Consider the following 17,822-nt stretch of genomic DNA (forward strand, 5'->3'; position numbering starts at 1 on the left):
ACACAGCTGCCAGCTACTGCACTGGATTGTAAATTGCTCTTGAAATTTGAATGTTGGCATATATTCCTCAAGGAAGAACTCTGCAGGACTTAAAAACCAAAGACACTGGACCATCTATAGCATATAAACATTAGGATTAAAAGCCAGAAATATTGGTCCCATGACATGGAGTTGCACAGCTATGTGTGCTGAGATTCTTGTTTATGTTTATAGCACTTAATTGCTGGGTCTGTTGTTTACAATTTGCACAGTGAGCACAATTTGCTTGCATTAAATCACTTTTCACGTACATTAAGTTGTTTATTATATTTAGCAGCCTGGGCGCAGTAGTTTTGTTGTTTCAAGTATTATCTTCAATATCCTAAGATCCAGAAATTTGCTTCCCCCAACCCAGATCCACCAATGAAAGCTGAGATTCACAAGATGCTGAATTCTTGGCGCAGTGTTGAATCCTGCTTTGGGACAATCACCGATCCAAAGTACATGTCCCATTATGATTATGTGTGGCCAACTGCGTGCAGACTGCAAATTAATTCCTGTTCAGAGACATGGCACACATAAATCAGTACACAATATAATGTTTAGAGTGCCCAACTAGGATCTGGAAGCCTGCCAGGTGACTTAGGAGTATAAGAAATTATTTGTTCTATCAGACCACGGTCCACCTAGCTTAGCATTTTGGTGCAGACCAAGCACAATGTTGCCTCCCTGTACGGGAAGGCTTAAGGCGTTTGGATGTGGAAGTTATCTATGCTGTCAGCCATGCTTGAATCCTGTGGCAGAAAGTTCCACAGTTTGAAGTACTCCTCCTTTAGTTCGTCGGCAATCTGTAGGTTAGTTACACTCGCTCAGCCTAACCTTTTCTCACAAGATTGTTGTGAGCATACAGTAACCCATGCCATTTTAGTATTTGCGTTTTGGTTGGATCTTAGGGCTTAGAGAGACAAGAGCTCAATGAGCATGTGCAGATGGTAAGTTTGCTTACAAATTACCAACTGCAAGAGATCGCCCTCAGTTGATCCAGCCTGCACCAGAAGACGTGCAGCAAAATTGAGGGAATTGCTTGTTGTTGTTTTTACAGGCCCAAGTTGAAGAATGACCTTCAGCAGCTACAACCTATGCAGAAGAACAAATGGGATAAAGAAACCCTGTATTATTGTTTGAATTTTCTTATTTTTCTTTATTTACTGGGCACTTAGTAATTGTAACCATTTTGATTGCTTTTCGGGAAAGGCACTGAAGGTTTTGTATAACTAAGTTGTGCTACATATCCACTATGTTTCATCTCTAAGTGATATTCAAATTGTTGTGTTTAAATTGAAAATGTGTTAATGTGTTGACTTGAAGCAATGTCATATTGGTTTGACAAGCCACAGGGTGCTGTCATCATATATATTTTAATTTTCCTAGGTCTCCAATTGGGATTGAGGTAGCCAAGGATGAGTAGGTTGCAATAACAGGCGAGAAAGGAGGAAGAGCCATACTCCTGATGCCCTACATCAGTGGTGGCGAACCTATGACACGGGTGCCAGAGGTGGCACTCAGACCCCTCTCTGTGGGCATGCGCAAACAAAGTCACACACACGCCCCACCATACATCAAGGCTAGCCTGGGCCGCTGGGCTTGATTACTAGCATTAAACCTAAGACCTAGTTTTGGGGAAGCAGTGTAGATAACCCTGTTAAGCACTGGGGAACCCCACTGATTTTCATGGGAGGAACTAAAGCGGAATCCTTTACCTAGGAGTAAGCTCGGTTGCTGGCAATGGGGCTTGCTTCTGAGTAAACTCTCTTAGGGTCATGATTCACCCATTCGAAGAGTTGCAGGGTTGCTTCAAAGCAAAGCCACCGACTACCACCAAGCTTACTCCCGAGTAACACGCACCTCGGAGCCAACCTTTTTTTTCTAAACTAAAACCTCAGTATTCAGGTTAAATTGCCGTGTTGGCACTTTGCGATAAATAAGTGGGCTTTGGGTTGCAATTTGGGCACTCGAAAAGGTTGGCCATCGCTGCCCTACGCAGATCTAGCGCTGCCGCCTATATTTGAAGCCACGGGGCCATTTCCAAGGGACCCCCTCAGCAGTCTTTCCTCCCAGTCTCTGCCTCGTAGGCCTCTTTTGCCCTGCTAATAAAGGCCTCTTTTCATTTCGCTTCCCAACAAACGTCCCGGGGAAAGAGCCGAGACGAAAGAGGAAGGCTTCGCTGGCCCGCCAGCTCCAAAGGGCGGCTGGTTTTCCTCAGAGGGAGGCGGGGCCGTGACGCGCCGGTAACCCCTGGAAACGGCGGGGCGGATTGTGACGCCGAGGCCGGGGAGCGGAGAACCTCGGGCCTAGCAGGAGAGGCGGCCTCCCTCTCGGCGGTGAAGCGAGGCCGAGGCCGCCCCCTCTCGGCCGCTGAGGGCCTTTCTTGGCGATGGGAGAGGCGCCTTGCCGTCGCCCGTTTCCTCAGAAGCTGCGGCCTTCGCAACCCCCCTCGTAGCCATGTGGGGCGGCGGGGGTAAAAAGGCCTCCGAGGGTAAAAAGCCCTCCGCAGGGGGTAAAAAGGCCTCCGCAGGGGGTAAAAAGGCCTCCGGAGGGGGCTCCGGGGGTCGTAAGGGCACCCTAATCCCGACGGAGACCGTAGGCCGGCGGCAAAGCGTCTTCAGGGACTCCATCGCGTGGGCCTTCGGCGGGCGCACCGCCGCCTCCTCCCAGAGCGGCTCCAGCCTCTCCTCGGAGCTGAGCTCGGAGCAGGACTCGTCGGCCGCCTCGGCCCTCTCGCACCTCTCCGTGTCGACGCTGCTAAACCTCTCCGGGCCCATCGTCGTCGCCACTGCCGAAAAGCCCAAGGCTGAGAAGGCCCGCTCGCTCCTCAGGGTACGGTCGCCCCGGGAGCTCCGTTCGCAGCGGCAGAGGGGCCTGCTCAGCAGCCACATACTGAGGGACGAAGAAGGGAAAGACCCGCGCTAAAGAGCGGCTTCCAGTCCTATAAAAAATAAGCGATTCTAGGATTGTACATAGAAATAAGGCACTTAATTTATCACCCCACAAAACGTTAATCAGGGGGCTAAATTTCAGGTGGCTTTCATAAGAACATAAGAACTAGCCTGCTGGATCAGACCAGAGTCCATCTAGTCCAGCACTCTGCTACTCACAGTGGCCCACCAGGTGCCTTTGGGAGCTCACCTGCAGGATGTGACAGCAATGGCCTTCTGCTGCTGCTCCCAAGCACCTGGTCTGCTAAGGCATTTGCAATGTCAGATCAAGGAGGATCAAGATTGGTAGCCATAGATCGACTTCTCCTCCATAAATCTTCCCAAGCTCCTTTTAAAGCTATCCAGGTTAGTGGCCATCACCACCTCCTGTGGTAGCATATTCCAAACACCGATCACACGTTGTGTGAAGAAGTGTTTCCTTTTATTAGTCCTAAATCTTCCCCCCAGCATTTTCAATGAATGCCCCCTGGTTCTAGTATTACCTAGCCTCCATGGGGCCTGAAGGCAGATGCTCCTGAACAGCAGCCATAGTGCATTGTCCACCTGGATAACTGCAGAGGGAGGCTCCACCTATCAAGGGATATATGGGGCTTCAAGCGCAGGGGACCAGTATTTCCAGGTTAGGGATGCTGGTTTGCAACTGGGACATGGGGATCCGCCATAATTGGGGCTCATCAACAGACTACAGAGATCATTTGTGGAGAAAATGGATGGGGATGCCGACCTGCAACTGGGACCACACTTGGAACTCAACAACAGACTACAGAGAGCAGGACACCATGGTGTTATACCCCACTAAAGTCCCTGTCTTCCTCAGGCTCTGTTTCCATATCTCAAAAATTTCCCAGCCTAGATCTGGCAGCTCTGCCTCTCTCCCCTGCCATGGCCAAGGGGAACCTAGCAGCCCTATGCGGATGCGAACCCCAGTGTCACTTATAAAAATGAAGCCACATTTCATAGCTTTCCAGTGAGTAGGGTTACCAGGTCCTCCCTGGCCACCAGCAGGGGCTGGAAGGGTAGGTTTAACTCATCCAACTTCTGGAGATTGGGGTGGAGAACTGATCTTTGTAGTCTGGAGATGAGGCATAATTCCAGCAGATTCCCAGACACTATCTGGAGACTCTTGAAACACCTCTGTACCAAATACATATACCAACCTCAAACAATTGAGGGTCAACTTAAAAACAGTCTCAAAACAATTAGTGTATACAATACATCGGATTAAAACAAGAATCATTTCAAAATTGCCTCTACATAGATTTGGGCACACGTGTGCAACAGAAAGGATGTGCCATATTTATTCACAGATCAGAGGCGTAGCACTCAGGGAACCAAGTGGGGCGCAACGCCCCAGGCAGAGCAGTAGTGGAGGGGTGGCTGAGGTTGGGGTGGGTGGCGCTGCAGCAGGGGCGCACGGTGCGCACGCCCTGGGCGCAGTTTCCCCTCGCTCTGCCCCTGTCACAGATATCTCAACAATAGAAAGTAATTAGAAACATATACATTTTTAACACGCACATCAAAAGCAACACCACCTCTGGATTGGGAAAGGTAGGTTTACCAGATCCTACTTCTGGAGTTTTGGGGCAGAGAACTGATCTTTTACCAGAGGAAGTGATCTTTGTAGTCTGGAGATGAGGCATAATTCCAGGAGTCACCAGGCACCACCTGGAGACTGGCATCCATACCTGTGAGGCGGGGATGCTGAAACAAGGGGCCCCTGCCGCTCGGGGGCCCAGTCTGCTCAAATGTGGTCCAGGGCTCCAAACAGTTCAGATATTCAACTTAAGTGTGGAACACATATTTGTAGTGTGTTACTAATGTATCATTTTATTCCTGCTGAAACAGAAATAAGGTAAAGATTGATGGGTGGTATTCTTCCTTGGCGGCATCTTTCCTGTCATGGGCAAAACTCCCAAGCTCACGTGGTACTTCAAATGCAGTTGTGTCCTTTAAGAAGGCAATGACAGACCTTTCTTCTGGTTTGTTTGAGGTGTAGGTTAGCCTGTACAGGACATTTATGGCTGAGACAAATCAATTTAAGCCACCGTGTGTAGTGGTTGAGATCAGGTGGACTCTAATCTAGAGAAGTGGGTGGGATTCCCCACTGCTCCACATGAGCTGTGGACTCTAATCTGGTGAATCAGATTTGTTTCCCCCTCCTACAGATGAAGCCTGTTGGGCAACCTTGAACTAGTTCTCTTTAAACTCTCTCCGCCCCACCTACCTCACAAGGTGTCTGTTTTGGGGAGAGGAAGGGAAGGAGTTTGTAAGCCTCTTGGAGAAAAGTGGGTTTTAAATCCAAACTCCTCTCTGGCAGACAGACAGTTTAAACTGGTCTAACGGAGTGGCATGGTAAAGTCTTAGAACAAGGGTGTCCAACCGATGGCCCTCTCTAGATGTTCATGGACTATGATTCCTATAAGCTCTGTCAATTGGCTAGGCTGGCTGATGAGAATGGTAGTCCATGAACATCCGGAGGGCCATAGGTTTGAGACTGCAGACTTCCAAGATAATGCACAGCATGGGAAAATAACTCTCTCTCAAAAAATAGAGAGTAGGATCATCTGGGTGACACTGAACTGGCAGCAGATGCAGCATCAGTGAAATTAGTACTTCTGGCACTTCATAATTCTTGTAAAGCATTACAGTAGCCAATGCCATACATAATTATTTTAAAGGTTAGGTCGAATAGACGTAACAGTTATAAGCTAAAATTGGAGTCTCCGATTAGACAAATAACTGGAGAAGCTGATAACCGTTGTGCTTGTGCACATCCCCAGAGCACTGGACTGGCATCAGCATGTTGGATCAAGTTGGTCGAATCCAGCACGGGAATCAGTATATTCGTAATTATTCTTTGACCCATTTTGTTCTTCTGCAACCATGAAATTATAAATAGGGATGTATATACTTTGCAGTTAATGACTGAATTTCATTTCTCATTTATTTTATAGCTTTTGTTGAAAAGTCAAAAGAGTCCTGAAAGTTCAGGATCTGAACTGGCCAGCTCTGATGTCCATAGCTTAGTTCCTTGTGGTGATGTGGTATGTATGTTTTTTTAAAAAACGTCCATCACATCGCCGTTTCAAACTTTTATGGTTGCAAACCGATCGTTAGTGGTACATTGTTATCAGAGACTGTTGTCTGCAATTAATCAATACTCTTTGGGTTCAATTCCATTTTGCTTTACTTGCAAACTGATACTATGGATTTTCAAGTAAATTTAATGTATTAATGAAGGGGAACGTGATTGTCCCAACGGCATCTTTTTTCATTTTGCTTGAATCTGTTATCCAGTGGGCAGGCACCCGGCTGTGGCGCCGCAGCCACACTAGTCCACCGCCCCCAAGAAGATTTCCAGCGGCTGGGGAGGCTTAAACTGCAAAAAAAAGCCTCCCTGCCGCCAGGAAGCCCCCATTGGGCATAATAGACTTATGCCATCTTCTTGGTGGTGTAAGTCTAAAGCTCTGGCTGTTGGTGCAGCAGGGCCAATGGTTGGGAGGAAGTTGACTGTTGCCTCCACCCCCAGCCATGCCCCTGGACCACCCTTTCTATGCCGGTGGTGGGGATGCAGGGCCAGCTGCCAGCAAATTCACCCCTCTTCTGGGGTAAGTGCCCCGGGGAGGGCAAACTTGCCAGCACAGTCCTGCACCGTTCCTACCAGGGGATTCACCCCTTCGCCCAGATGGGGCTGTTAGAAGAATTTAAGTAAGGTACTGTTAAAATTCCATAAATTGGTCTATCCTTCTCACATGTATATTTTAATATATATTTTTTTAAAAAAATGCCACCTTTTCACCCAATCAGAGTCCACAAGGTAGTGAACACAGAGAACATTAAAACTTTTAAACAATTAAAATACAATGTATTGTCGAAGGCTTTAATGGCTGGATTCATCTGATTCTGGTGGGTTTTCCGGGCTGTGTGCCCATGGTCTTGTGGATCTTGTTCCTAACGTTTCGCCTGCATCTGTGGCTGGCATCTTCAGAGGTGTATTACAGTGGGAAGTCTGTTACACACCAGGGGCAATAACTATAGTTGAGGGTATGCCAGATGAAACATAGTTGAGGGTATGCCAGATGAGACTTCACCTGCTGGTAAAAGAAAGTGATAGAGGGAGACAGAATCTCCCTGGAGACAGAATTCCAAAGTTTTGGTGCCATGAAGGAGAAGGTCCTTTGTTGGGTTACCAGTCTAGCTGGTAGGGGCAACCCAAGCAGGGATTCTGAGGAAGGCCTGGGTGAGTGGATAGATTCATATTGGAGAAGCTGGTCCTTAAGATATATTTGTCCCAGGCTGTACAGGACTTTACAACCTGGAAGCAAATTGGAAGCCAGTGTAGGTGGGCAAGACTGGATAGATAGTGTCTCTATCCACTCTGGCCAAAGCATTCTGTGCCAACCGTAGCTTCCAGGCAGTCTTCAAGGGAGCCCTACATATCACACTCTCTGGTAATTTAATCTAGATGTTACCAGGGCATGCACCAATGTTAGCGCATCTGGCTGTGATGCAGGTGAAAATAAAATGCGGTGTTGGAGTAAGATACTGTTTTGGTACATTCTGGACTGCTGTCACTTCAGGGTATTTATTTGCTGGTCACCAAATTCAGTACTGACTTTTATCTTATGATGCTATTATGACAAATTGATGATCTCAGCATACTGATGATTAAAAAGGCACCATCTGCTTTACCTAAAGCTGCCAAAATATCACCGCTAATTGGCCTATTTAATAGATGATTCCCACAAATCAGCATTTGCTAATGCTTAAACATAGTTGTCAAGAATGTTTTTAAACAACCAATGTATCTCTGACAGCAGCAGGATGGGTTAAAAGGTAAATAAGACCATCTACTAGTGGCTTGGGTCTATTCCCAAGGATGCCTTCCTCCACCCCACCCCTTACAGCCCAAATGCCCCCATGAAATGCAGCTTCCTCCCATTTGGGGCTGTATTGGGGGGTGGGTGTGAGTGACGTTCTGTGAGCAAAAATCCTTCCATCTGTTGAAACATTCTGGTGGATCCAACCCAGTGTAAAAGAATAGACTCCTTATTCTTGATCAGATGACTCTGGAGTGTGTATGTTGGTTACATATCAACAAATGTGTTTGTGTGTTTTAAGTACCAAAATCAAAACAGAAAGAAGAAAAAAAGCTTCAACCCAGAAAAACAATAGCATTTGTAAAGATTGTATTTTTAACCAGATTTTTGGAGGATATCTACTATGTTCTGGTGAAGTTCAGAACTCCATGTTCAGTTTGGCCGGTTCATGAATACCGTTCATAAAGCTATAAAGGTACTAAATTTGATGTCTTATAATAAATCCAAGACCAATTTACATGATGTTTTTATCAAGGTAAATCAATAGCAATGCTTACAGGAAACCAACCATTGGTTACCTGTGTATTAAGTACCATCAAATAGCTTCTTACTTGAGATTACAGATAACCTTTAATGGCTTAAGTTAAAAAGATTTAAAATAAATACAAAAATTAAAAGATAAAATGCAAAGCAAGATTAAGATTGTTTGTTTATAACCTTGCATAAAAACCTGGCCTTTGGCTCTAAAGCATCCCAGGATTCATTGTTTAAAAGATAAACAGTCTTCCACTGGTCTGTCCAACACTCTAAGCCCAACAATAAGGTTGAGAGGAACTTTCTTGTGGCCCTGTTATGAAGGGGGCAGTAATATAGAACATGATGTACAGTTTCTGCAGTTTTGAACATGCAGATGCAAAAACATTTGCTATGGGGTATTTTTCTTCCACCCCTCAAAGCAGAAAGAAGCACATTGCATCTGGCCAAAGTGATAGCACATTGGTGCTCCAGGTTGGAAAGAGCGAACAGATATCTGGCCACATTGAGGAGCTTCTTGCTTACGGTGACCCTATGAAATAATCTTCCAAAGCATCCTATCATTAACATTATCAAATTTAAATAATAATAATAATAATAATAATAATAATAATAATAACAACAACAACAACAACAACAACAACAACAACAGCAGCAGCAGCAGCAGCAGCAACAACAACAACAACAACAACAACAACAGCCTTGCTCACGTCTCGCAGACCGAGACGTGGCTTCCTTGATTGAGTCAGCTCATCTCATATTATGTCTTTTTTCCCCTGTTGCCTCCAACTTTCCCTAGCATTGTTGTCTTTTCCAGAGTCTTGCTTTTCATAATGTGACCAAAGTACAACAGCCTCTGTTTAGTCATTTTAATTTCTAGGGAGAGTTCAGGCTTGATTTGAACAAGAACCCACTGATTCGTCTTTTTGGTGGTCCGCAGTATTCATAAAACACTTCCCCAATGCTACATTTCAAATGATCAATAAATATATAGATGCATATAAATAAAATATGTTTGCTTGTACTTTAATAGAATGAAACAATGAGATATGTATTGTCCGAAAAGAGGGTATGAATACAAATGAAATTACTTTCTCAATTAACTCTAATGTTACTTTTGTGAACATGGGTTACTTTGCTTGGCTTTTAAAAAGCAACTTTAATCAATGAACTATAATTGAACTATTTATTTTTACGGAAAATGAGTAGATAAATCAATGATTTTGCACACCATGAATCTCATGCAACTATAATGTGGCTTTAATAAACTATGATGATTCCAACATAGTTTTTTTTTTAAATGACATGATTTTTATGTTTTATGTTCGAATAGGTTGGCTTGCTGGCAGTTAGTGTGAAGCAGTTGAAAGATTTTACGCCCAAATGTATCCTTTTCCGCAGTTCTTCAAGTGTACTAGCAGCTGTGCTCTCTGAGAATTAAATTCTGATCATTTAAAAAATATACCCAGGTCATAACAGAATATGGCTAAAACCTGATTCGAGTTCATTAACACTTGAGCTTTAACTCTTGGAAGCTTATACCCTGAAAATTGGGTTGGTCTTTAAGGTGCTATTGGATTAAAATGTAGCTGTTCTATTGCAGGCCAACACAGCTACCCATCTGAAACTTGTCGAAAGCCAGTTTGCCAGTCTGTAAAGTTAAAAACAAGAAGCCAATGTTCTGGAAAAGTTTAGTCAATTTAGTGAATGAAGTTGCTTCTGTTTTTCTTACCTGCCATAGGTGACTTAGTACATAGAGGTAGCCAGGGGAGTAAAAAATGACTAATGTCTGTGGATTTATTTGCAGTACTGGTGTACATAAACTGTAGACAGTGATATAAATTGTACATATTGTATACCTGGAACTTGAGTGTGGAACTATCTTTTAGTGATGATGAACACTGTAAAGTGTAACAACCTAGTCCAAGTATCTTTCAGAACACAAAAAGGATTGGATCATAGTGTATGATCCATTTCCCCATATCAAGATGGAACTGTGATTTCAAAAAAGGATTTCTGCGTGGAAAAGAGGATATTAACCTCTTTGTACTGGGAAATACAAAATAGTGATACAAAGGATAAACAGTCAGCTCAATAGACCAAACCACATCCCAAAGTCAAGACACGACAGTGAAATTGTGTCCTTGTTCTGGACTCTACTCCCACTCTTTGAGAGATTAGATGTACTCTGCTGGATCCATTCCATTGTTTGAAAGAGTGGAAACTCACAACAGGATAGAATGAATAGCAGAACTGTGTAATTCAAGCATAGCGCTTGAGAGTCGCACGAGTCCAGTTTCCTGTTCTGCTAGCTAGACCACACATAGCTGAGTCTGCTTTCCAGCATCACAGAGTTGCCACATACTAGCTAGTCTTTTATTGAGGTTGGTCCCTCCAGGATGCCAGTTACATTTTGTAACATGTTGCTCAATTTTTTTTTAAAAGGGTACTTCAGGTTCATCATACTTCTTTAGTTTTTAGCCTGCTCACTTTAAACATTTAGGCTACATTAACATGATTCCTTTTCAGTCCCTGTTCAGCAAGAGCAACTTACTGATTTGTGGTGTTGTTGTTGTTATTTAAAATGTTTCTGCAGAGGCCTATCGGGAGAAATGGCACCTGGAGACAAATTGTCTCTGGATCCATTCTCTGGATCCATTCCTGGCTCCCATCCGGCACCCCCTTCTGCCCTTCCCTCTGGGGAGAGCAGAAGTGACTGCTGTCCGCCATCTTCCGAGAGCTGCTTTTATATGAGGCCGGGGGTGCGGCCACACCCCGCCCATGGGGTGTGGCCCCACCTCTCCAAGCCCCACCCATGGCTTCAGTGCTTATAAAACAGCTCTTGGAGGATGGGGGATAGCAGTCATTTGTGCAGAAGGGACTGCTGGCTGGGAGCCGGGAAGGGGGGGGGGCGGAGCAAGTCGGGCGGCAGCTGGGCTTCTTTGGCCCCGCCCATGTCTTCCTGCTGTCTTGCCATCTTCCTGGTCACGTGGAGGGCAGATTTTGTACCCCCCACGTGACCAGATTAGTGGCACTTGGGGAGAGAGGGTACCCCTCGTCCCTAGGTAAATACACCACTGTGTTTCTGTGTTGCCTTTCCACCCAAATAGGGTTGCCAAGCTCAAGGCGGCAAACATCAAAACGTTAAACATTTAATATGTATACATAAAATATTTAACAATACAAAAAAGTAGACATACAGCACAACCAAGGAAGAGGCCCAATAAGAATATAGTGGGAGTGCACCAAATGAAATAGAAATGTCTTCACCTGCTAGCTAAAGATAATGATGGAGGTAGGCAGCCAGATTTTGCAAATTTTTGGCACTACAACTGAAAAGGGCTTTTGTTAGGCTGTTGCCCGTTTAGCCTCAGATGCTCACAATTTTAGCCTCAGATGCCCCCATGTTTATCATTCTTCTTTACTTTATAGCCCATTCACTTGAAAGGTTTATGGTATCTTAACAGGAGGTTCTTTTCCAGTCAATGTTAAGCGAGATACCAACTTACTGGTTCGCATCAGTATTGACAAGATAATGAAATGCACGAATCCTCAAGTTTATAGAGCAACCCATAAAGTCAGCAAGAAGATCACTTCAGTTAATTTTGGAGATGTGAGATATTTTTCTGTAAAGGTATTTGTAATATTTTATTTTATCATGATTTTAAAATAGTAAAAAAACCCTGCATGACAACCTTGCTGGTTGCTGCTTCAGTGGCTATGTTTTAATAGATGTTAGAAGGGTGTCAGGGGGATGCTAGGTGATTGAGATACATTCCTAATGCAGTGTAACTGCTTGCAACTATATATCAATGCTGCTACAAGATATATGTAACCAGCCTGCTTTGTGTTACCACTGCCATTTGGGGCATTCTTTCCTTGATCTGTAATTTATGGCTTCACATGCTCTGTAGATAACTAGGCTTCCCCCTGACACCCTGGTCTCAGGAGACACAGTGTTGTTTCCATTGCTCCATGGAGGCAGGATGCCAGGTGGCTCTCTATCACTATCTGTCACTGACCTTGGGGCACCTTGGCTCCACAAACTTTTTTCAAACTTCTTGGAAAACGGGAGGGGGGACTGATAAAGGGGATGGCAAAGGCCAGGTTTACCAGAACTGGCTCGGCCAAGCTTTGGTGTGCTGAGCTTATCAATAAACACTACTGATCAACAACACAGAGTCCGTTTGTTGGCTTAAGGTTTGAGACCTAAAAGAGGGCCTTGGAGGCAGGAAAGCTGCATAGGGTATGAATGCTGGCACATACCATCACTGAACTCAATCCACTAGAAGATGCAGGATTATTATAAAGTGAAAGGTGATGGGGGAAATCTACATAGAATTGGATCCAGCTAGATTTTTCACTCAATTTCTCTAAATATCCTTGTTCCTTGTGGCTATTGTCTATGGGAATTCCATAAACCCCATCCATTTTGGTGGTTAAATGAGTTTCCTTCCTCACTTTTTCATCATCAGAAAAGCTGGCTGGATCCAGCTCATAATTTTTAACCAATATTGGGGTAGTATCTCCATTACTACTACCACTACCACTACCACTACCACTACTACTACTACTACTACTACTACTACTACTACTACTACTACTACTATTATTATTGTAGATTTCACAGCTGCCAGATCTTTAGCTGGTTATTGGCCTTCATTACAATTTTGAGCTCCCCTCAACCCAGAGGCTTAGTAAAGTTGTAAATGTATCGGGCGAGATTATCTTCCGTAAGGAAAAGAGATCCCAAGCAGGGCTGCCTTCACCTGAATTTGGACCAATTGGAAACAATTCTAAAACAATTCAAGATTGTTTCCCAAGTGCTGCCTCTAGTGTAGCCTGGATGGCACTCCAGCTGCGCATAACTACTCACTGGGATGACCTCAGCTGGTTTGTGCCATAGACGCTGAAGCTTGATTTTCAAATCATGGTATCTAGTGTTCTTTTTCAATGACCCTGCTGTCACCAGGGACTGCTATGTCGATGATGGTCACTTTCTTGTCCTCGAACACGGTGATGTCTGGTGTATTGTGTTTCAACACTTTGTCTGTTTGGATTCGAACGTCCCACAGAATCTTGACCTTCCCATTTTCCATTACTTTCTCTGGACAATGTCTCCCCACCCAGTTCTTTAGCTGTTCTTATGTTGTAATTCTTGCATAAATTCCAGTGGGTCATCTTGGCACACTGAGTTGTGTCTCTGTTTGTAGGCTTAGTCATAATCTCGTGCAGCAGCTGAGGACATAATCTACAGTTTAATCAGCTTCTTTGCACATAATCTGTACTTTGCATCAACCAAGGATTTTTTTTATCTTTGGCCTCTTGGGATCGTAATTTGTCTCTCAATCTTAGCTTTATTATTATTATTATTATTATTATTATTATTATTATTATTATTATTATTATTATTATTATTATTATTATTATTATTATTATTATTTTCATTTTCATTTTCATTATCATTATCATTTTCATTATTATCATCATCATCATCATCATCATTATTATTATTATTATTATTATTATTATTATTATTATTATTATTAATACACATAACAGCACAGCACAAGTGTCTGGAATTCATCTCTGAATATCGAGTCCTTCCCAAGGTCCTAGGATATTAGAGGTATTTGCGTAGAATGTGTGCAGTTCCTAGAAGTGCTGCTTTCTGCAGCATGTGGACTGATGTTCTGTCCAAGTTCAGGCTTTTCAGATGCTTTTATTTTATATTATTATTGTTGTTGTTGTTGTTGTTGTTGTTGTTGTTGTTGTTGCTGTTATTACTATATTACTGATGGACAATCAAAACTGGTCCAAGGTTTTTTCCTTCCTTGGGTGAACTATGATTTGGGTGCTCCCCCCCTTCAACATACAAATACAAACATGAAACATCAACTGGCTCATTCCAGGGGCTGCACTGCTAAGCATGTTTACCTGGTAATAAATCCCATTGAACATACCGGGCTTCTGGAGAGGCATGGTAGACATGCGTAGGAGGAATACTGGTTAAGTGCTCTCAATGCCCTGCACCCCTGTTCAGTGCCCTCAATGCCTGTTGCCCTCTGCCTGGTTTTGCTGCTTCTCCTCACCCAGCTCTGATGCTGTAGACATTGTCTACATGCTGGCAGGGTCTGATGGGAAGGGACCCATGCTGGCAGGGTCTGATGGGAATTGTGGTCCATGAACATCTGGAGAGCCACAGGTTGCAGACCCCTGGCCTAGTGAATGGCCAAGCCTTACACACACTTACCTTGAATGATACTTCTGGGTAGATGCTGCTGAACAAAATTGCTGCTCCAATAAATCTGTTTGCCCTGTGTTTCCGTTTTCAGGTTCCAAAACAAAAAGGCGATTCTAGGAATAGAATTGTTCTAGAGTTGGTGGGCTTTGAAGGCCCAAAAGATTTTCCAAGGCTGTTTGGGACTGTAACTATGCACCTTTATGAAGTCATTCAGGTAAGTACAATGAAAAGATATTGTTCTGGGTGCGGATTATCCCGACCTGCTTTGAAATGAAGAAGGTCGCAGATATGGATATAATATCACTTTTCTTTCTAAAAATAATAAATTGTAATCGTAGTGATTTAAAATGGGTCTCTTCCTTTAAAATGAGTTGTTGAAGGAACATAAGAACATAAGAACTAGCCTGCTGGATCAGACCAGAGTCCATCTAGTCCAGCATTCTGCTACTCGCAGTGGCCCACCAGGTGCCTTTGGGAGCTCACATGCAGGATGTGAAAGCAATGGCCTTCTGCTGCTGCTGCTGCTCCCGAGCACCTGGTCTGCTAAGGCATTTGCAATCTGAGATCAAGGAGGATCAAGATTGGTAGCCATAGATTGACTTCTCCTCCATAAATCTGTCCAAGCCCTTTTTAAAGCTATCCAGGTTAGTGGGGGTGTGAAAGTGGGATGAGAAAGGAAGGTGATTGGTTGACGCTGGAGAGTGATTGTGAAGAGTCTGTGCCAAAATGAGTATGTGTCTGAGGCCCCTTCCACCCATGCAGAATAATGCACTTTCAGCCCACTTTCACAATTGTTTGCAAATTGATTTTGCTAATTCGCACAGTTAAAGTGCATTGAAAATGGATTGAAAGTGTATTATTCTGCATGGGCAGAAAGGGCCTGAGTGTGTAAACTGAGGAGAGAGACAGGAGTTTGTGCTGTGCTGAGAGAGAGGCTGTCTGTACTAAACCTTTAGCATGTGGTACGGAATTGCCAAAGAAATAGGAAGAATCAATGAGAGACTAGAAATGGAGTCAAATCTTGATATGGTCTCAGAGATGTAAGGAAAGAGAGAGTGGATTGATATAACGTGAAAGTCCCCTCAAAAGAAAATGTTGCCTCAGTTTGTTTTATTGTAAAATATTTTTGGAAACGTTTAAGCTAAAGAACGTGTATAAATAAAATTTCAGTTTGTTAAACAAAATCTGGAATCCCCCTCAGGACCACATAGCTCTTCAAAACTGCTTTTAACACTCAGACACAATACTTCAGGAGAAAGAATAAAACAGTTTTGAATTAAATTCCTGGTGGCTGCAAAAGGGGAGGGGGAGAACGAAAGAAAGAAAGAAAGAAAGAAAGAAAGAAAGAAAGAAAGAAAGAAAGAAAGAAAGAAAGAAAGAAAGAAAGAAAGAAAGAAAGAAAGAAAGAAAGAAGAAAAATTTTGCAACTGTTATATTTATTTACAAAGAAATAGAAGAATAGGCACTGCAGTAATATTTTATATAATGTTTTAAATCCACCTGTTTGGGCCTTTAGCTGATGGGTAGAGTAAACCTAAAATCTGGATTCTGATGGCACTTGTCAGAAAATGAGTAAATAAATGGTCTTGCTTACCATGAATCTCATACAACTATAATATGGTTTTAATAAACTATGATGACTCTTTGGTGGGCTGCCCACAGGGTGCCAAAAAAAGACACAGTACTGAATCTTGCATCTGCATTCAGAAGAACTATACTTCTGTGTATCAGGTATTGAGAATAAAAGATAGGACATAATTTGTTTGTTTTTGGAACCTATACCCCACCCTATACAGAGATTTCAGGGCTGTTTATAAAATTGAAAACAATAAAAGCAACATCAAACAGCTCCACATCTTATAAAAACAACATAAATACACCATAAAACAAAGTACCAGAATACAAAATAAAACAGTAATAAAACAATATCAAATAACTCCTCATCATATAGAACGGTTATAAAAACACCATAAACACCAACAGTTATAAAGACACCATAAAACAAACTTTTGCCTTCATGTTTTACACGCAGATTTCTCAGAAGCTTCCAGATGGCCATTGGTGGAAGCAGTGTTTTGGATTACAGGTCTGATGTAGTATGGCTCTTATAAAATTTGTAATAAGGATATGGAGAATTCATAGAAGAGTATCAGCACCAGTCAAAAATGTAGCTATACATTCTTAAGCAATAAATAACAAAGGAGAGCCAGAATTAGATATGGCAATTACTTACCCTTTCAAGATCAGTCCAAAAATATTTCCTGTAGCCTTTTGTTTGGAATTTTGACTAACCTGTTTGGTTTGATTTATCTTTTGTTGGCTTTATGTAGTGAATGTTGCAAACCGGAGAAGCACTCTAAATTATTCTGTTCTTCCCTCTCTTACTTCTTTTCAGAAACAGTCCTTCACTGACGTATATGCCATGAGAATTCGAAATATGGTAAATTGTTTTTTTTAAAAAACAGTGAAATAGATGCTTTTTGTAGAATATGCCCTGAAAGAATCCATTGTATATGGAAGTGCATATGTAACTTGAAGCTCAGCTGTCAAAATAAATTACTGTTTTTTGACGTGGATAGGCCAGAGGGTAAGAAAATGGGAGTAGGAACAGTTGTTCCTGAGTCCAAAGCCTAGAGTGATACAGCTGTATATTGACTGTAGAACAGAGATGTAATATTCCTGAAAAGTCTGTCTCAGCCAGTTCCTGGGAGGAAGCCCCTGGGTCTAATTAGTATCACTTGTAATGGGGAAATTCTCCTTCAGCCTCTTTTTTCTCTCCAGAAGTAAAACTGACTAGCAGCCCCATCCATGGGGTGGGGCTGAAAGGGCTTGTGGGGGTGGTGTGACCTCTCACCAGAGCATACCCCCCTATCCGGGACCCTTATCCTGGCAGAGGGGGCAGACATGCTAGGGCCACACATCCCAAAGCCCTGCCATTGCAGCACCTGGAACTTTGGGGCTGTGCTTGCATCCTGCCCAGACACCAGTGTGTGTGTGTGGGGGGGGGTGTGTGTGTGTGAGCTGGGATGTTCCTGGGGGCGAAGCTGACATTAGTCAGCTTCCTCCCAGGGATTAGGGTCAGTGGTGCGGTTCACTGGCCCTCAGACTTCCACTGCCCATTTGGAGGCATATGTCCTTTAAACCCCATGGGCTTTCCAGCACTGGGGGAGTTTCAGGTCTTTCCCTGTCTCCCTGTTGTGTCCCACCACCTCTGGGTTTGGGTGGGCCTGTAGGTTAGAAGGTTCCCGC

General features: G+C 43.4%; 1 protein-coding gene across 1 annotated transcript; it reads left to right on the forward strand.

Moving 5' to 3' along the window:
• The first annotated feature begins 2,481 nt into the window (after positions 1-2,481).
• Positions 2,482-13,548, forward strand: C2CD6 (C2 calcium dependent domain containing 6). The gene is made up of 5 exons (XM_048484460.1): positions 2,482-2,856; positions 5,930-6,019; positions 9,663-9,714; positions 11,812-11,942; positions 13,543-13,548. Exons 1-5 carry the CDS (start codon positions 2,482-2,484, stop codon positions 13,546-13,548), a joined length of 654 nt encoding a protein of 217 aa, XP_048340417.1.
• Positions 13,549-17,822: the final 4,274 nt, after the last annotated feature.

This window comes from Sphaerodactylus townsendi, linkage group LG02 (assembly GCF_021028975.2).
Source record: "Sphaerodactylus townsendi isolate TG3544 linkage group LG02, MPM_Stown_v2.3, whole genome shotgun sequence".
Taxonomy (NCBI): Eukaryota; Metazoa; Chordata; class Lepidosauria; order Squamata; family Sphaerodactylidae; genus Sphaerodactylus; species Sphaerodactylus townsendi.

What these genes read in the sequence shown, in the direction of transcription:
- C2CD6 (XM_048484460.1), top strand. Translation starts at nt 2,482, where the DNA reads ATGTGGGGCGGCGGGGGTAAAAAGGCCTCCGAGGGTAAAAAGCCCTCC. An exon ending in AGGCCCGCTCGCTCCTCAGG is followed by an intron (nt 2,857 to 5,929) that starts GTACGGTCGCCC and finishes TTTATTTTATAG; the next exon opens with CTTTTGTTGAAAAGTCAAAA. An exon ending in GAAAGATTTTACGCCCAAAT is followed by an intron (nt 9,715 to 11,811) that starts GTATCCTTTTCC and finishes GTTCTTTTCCAG; the next exon opens with TCAATGTTAAGCGAGATACC.